The following is a 3938-nucleotide window of genomic DNA, read 5'->3' on the forward strand; positions in this document are numbered from 1 at the left end:
ATGACCTCCTCTGCATGACTCAGAGTAAATCAATGTGCTGAACAAGAAAGAGCAACGTCGGAAGAAACCGAGCGTGAGTGGAAATAATGACAGTGCCTCTTTCTAAATACTTACCTTTCCAACCATTCTTTTTGAAAACTACGCATTCAGAGTGTGCATGTTTGCATTGCGCTGGATAAATCTGCTGATCAAGTGACAGGAATGTTGAAAGATATGGAATGTGAAGTGAAACGCGATAACAGAGTCTCTTAAGAAAATAAATTGCTACATTCTACGCAGTATAATTATGATTTCTCATATGTTTCTTTAACAACTTTCCTTCTGTCATTTGATTCCAAAGCTACTCATTGTCTCGCACTTGCATTACGCCGAGTAGTTTAGTTGAAAGTATAAATCAACGTCGGAAGCAATTGCGCTAGGAACGAAAACCAGCAAAGAAAATAAACACACAGGCTTGCCGATAATAGCAAATACAAACACTCTCCAACTTTGGATAATGTTCTTGATCATACAGGAAGATATAGTGTCAACAACCAATACAACTTTAACAGACATTTGCGGTAATTTTCTCTTTTACTTTTTCCTTTTTTCCTCTTTTTTGCTGTAAACCAATTATGATAGCTTATACGCAAAAGGTTTTGCGAGCTAACTTACACTTTCGTCAATGGAGTGCCTTAGCAGGAAAATGAATGAAAATTTTTGGCTATGTGCCTTAGAAGGAAGAAAATTATAGCATTTCTAAAACGTACCTAAAATCTCCATGTTGTTTAAAAGGCGTCTAAAATATGTCTAAAATGTGACTAAAATTGCGCTTTTCCCGCAGGGATGTCGTTCAGTTTACGTTTGGAACTTTTCGTTGAGGGACGACAAAGGTCGGCGCAGAGGGTGATCAAGTCCACACAGAGAAGCTGATGACAACAACGATAACAGTGATGCTACGCCGGTATTAGCGAGCGTTGACACGAAGAAAACACAGACAAACAATTTGAGTGGGTGACATCCGATGTTTATCAGTAGCTATTGGGATATTTATATGGTTATGCGGGTTTCCAGAGGTTTCCTGCTGGCTTCGGGCTGTCTCCTTTTTAGGACGGAGGTATCTTGAAGGTTCCTCCCGCCTCACTGGGATACGAGTTTGAACCTCCGCTTTGGGGCTTTGTCGTTGCTGCTGCTACTATTATTTGCTCATCCTTTGATAAACATCAACACGCGCGGATGGTTTAGTGGTATAATATCCGCCTGCCACGCGGATGACCCGGGTTCGATTCCCGGTCCGCGCACTTATATCTTTCGTGGATGTCCTTCTTTTGTACCTTTTCGCTGGCGTGTATCATGCACAGACTTCTCATCTTCCCTTTTTGGCTCCTACGTCGCTCCCTTGGCACTTCCCTTTTCAGAAGAAATATCGTTCGCACTGGGTCTCTTTTATATTTTGTCTATTCCCTTTACTGTCATAACACCGAGTAGTAGAAAACATATAAATATCCCACTAAAAGAGAAGAATAAACGGTACGCAACTACCTCAAATCCTCGTGGTCTTTTCTCTAGAGGCCATCCAGAATGAAAGAGCTTGCGCCTATTCCTTTAAATACGACCCGCTTCGCAGGCTACGTGGGTCTTTTAAGACATACAGAATGTCCTTAACCGCCCTAGGATTGTTTGGACATTCGCATCCTGATGCGTAGGGTAAGGCTAAGGACAGTTTGTATGCCTTATAAGACCCACGTAGCCTGCGAAGCGGGTCCTATTTACCCAAACAAGCGCAAGCTCGTTAATCCTAGACGACCTCCTGAATGAGATGTGTGGATTGCTTGCTGGTTCAAAAGGTTGATTCAACCTGTTCAATAATAAAGCATATATCGGTCCGAAATCCTCGATCGTCTTCTTCAAATGCATGTTAAGTGTGATCTCTTCCTTGCCATACAGCCTGTCGTACTGTTCACAAAACTGGCGAAGGTACTCGTGGGCATCGTCCAAGTCCTTTAAGGATATCGAGGGCATTGATAGGAGATAATTGCCTTCAAGGGACTTAAACCACAATTGCATATCATATCCGGCTAGCTTTTGCTTCAGCAGGATTGAGGAAGCAGCCAAATCCCACGTTCTTCATTCGTCGGAAGTCAAGTTCACACAACCGGACGAAACGTTTTCTCTAGGCAAGTCGTAGCCTGAGGGAAGGATGTTATTTTTAATTGGCTCACCCATAACTTCAAAGTCTTGTGTGGTGAGCGAAGTCTTGTTCGTACTCGGATCGAGCAGCGACTCCAGAGATCCAAGACACCTTTGGCTGTGCCAGAGTACAATTTGTGCATTGGATCTACAATTGTACAGCGGACGGCGTCAAAATACGTCAAGCGGCGCAGCTCGGACGAGCCAGCTCCATACACCCTTTCGATCATCCTTCGCTCATCCAGATTGCTGGCATTTGCCCAAGCTTCGGCGTGAATTCTGTTTTCAGTTCCACTGCGCTTCTCCCATGCTGCTATCTCCTCTGTGGTGAATCCAGAAAAATCACGTTGCAAGTGATTGCCAGCGATACTGGAAAATTGCCGCTTGCATTTATAGCAAGCTAACATTGATGCAATGCCTGTAAATCCGGAGACTTTTCGGGCAGCTCGGATGTCACAAGCAACCATCAGCAACGCTGCTCGTATCCGAGTGTTCGATCGGCCGTTTACTGTTGCTATAACTCCAGTATAGAACTTCTCCAGTTCGTCAACGACTGGTCTTAGATAGTGGTTTATCCGATGCATGCTAGGTTCTTTTGGGCTTTGCATAATGCCGACGAGGATTACATTCCACGGCTTATACTGCTCGGAGTGGGGCAGATTGTTAATTGTCAAGTAAACGGCGCCAGCTGAATGTATGCGTCCGGTAGAGAATGGCTGGAACCAATCTACGTTCAGCGTCAACGGAAGCAAGTCGTCGTCATCGACGGAACGTTTGTTGTTCTGGTCCATCAGTTCATGCCACATTCGCCCGTCGTAAACGTTGTAGAGCACGTCGGGATTGGTGCACCGTTTTTTCCTATGCGTGATCTTCTTTGCGAAGCCAGGGCGCTCGAACATTGCTTTAAGGGTTGCTTCAACGGAGTGGAAGCAAACACGTTGATTGGCACGAAGAGATTGCCACTTGAGTGTTTGAACAGCTAGATAGGAGGTCATCTAGAACCACATACACGACGATCCTCTCCTTAAACTCCCCGCTCCCCAAGGCTACGCGGGGAGTTTAAGGAGAGGATCGTCGTGTATGTGGTTCTAATAACCTCCTATAAGATCCCAATACCATGCGGAATTGCAGGCAAATTTTATGATGATAAAATCCCAATGAGATTCGACGTTCAATCATCATAAAATTCCCTCTTTACCGCAGGGCATCTTGGTGTGTCATTCTTGAAAACTACTGAGATTATCCTTAACAAGTAATCTGATGCTTTGGTTAGACCACCCAGAGAAAGAAGACTACACAGGGAGACCACGACGAGATAGACCAGGAAGAAAGAGCTGTAAAGTGAACTTGTCCTCAGCTACCAGTTGTCGTAACGCTATTTCATTTCGGCGTTACGGACCCACGAACAAGAGAATCACGGAGGAAAGGAACCACCAAGAGGAACGGTAGATGTGTTTTTCATTTTTATTTTTCTTGAGGGTTATTTATATTGGTTCTATGCTTCGGTTTTATGATAATAAAGGAATGATGGCTGGAAGATAAAGAGATAATTTTGAGATGGAAATGTGAATCAAAAAGGGAAAGCTGTAAAATGGCGAGAGAATCAAAAGAAGTTTGAACGCAGTGCATTTGCGTTCTGATATGCACAAAGAACATTTACTCTCGGACCGGGAATTGAACCCGGGTCTCCCGCGTGACAGGCGGGGATACTAACCACTATACTATCCGAGATATTGATGTTCTGTTCAGGAGCATTATAATATTTCACG

At 44.1% G+C, this 3938-nt stretch overlaps 1 protein-coding gene and 2 non-coding genes across 3 annotated transcripts; 1 reads left to right on the plus strand and 2 right to left on the minus strand.

Annotated features, from left to right (window-relative positions):
* Positions 1 to 1209: 1209 nt before the first annotated feature.
* VTP01DRAFT_t105 lies at positions 1210 to 1280 on the plus strand. Its single transcript has one exon. It is a non-coding gene; the product is annotated as a tRNA-Gly (tRNA).
* A 264-nt stretch (positions 1281 to 1544) lies between these two features.
* VTP01DRAFT_7272 (uncharacterized protein) lies at positions 1545 to 3164 on the minus strand (the record flags this gene model as incomplete). The annotated part of the gene is made up of 4 exons (XM_069386266.1): positions 1545 to 1576; positions 1632 to 1692; positions 1753 to 2028; positions 2202 to 3164. 4 exons carry the CDS (start codon positions 3162 to 3164, stop codon positions 1545 to 1547), a joined length of 1332 nt encoding a protein of 443 aa, XP_069234447.1.
* A 664-nt stretch (positions 3165 to 3828) lies between these two features.
* On the minus strand, positions 3829 to 3900 carry VTP01DRAFT_t106. Its single transcript has one exon. It is a non-coding gene; the product is annotated as a tRNA-Asp (tRNA).
* Between the last annotated feature and the right edge of the window lie 38 nt (positions 3901 to 3938).

Source organism: Rhizomucor pusillus (genome assembly GCF_041956525.1).
Source record: "Rhizomucor pusillus strain CBS 183.67 unplaced genomic scaffold VTP01scaffold_36, whole genome shotgun sequence".
Lineage (NCBI taxonomy): Eukaryota > Fungi > Mucoromycota > Mucoromycetes > Mucorales > Lichtheimiaceae > Rhizomucor > Rhizomucor pusillus.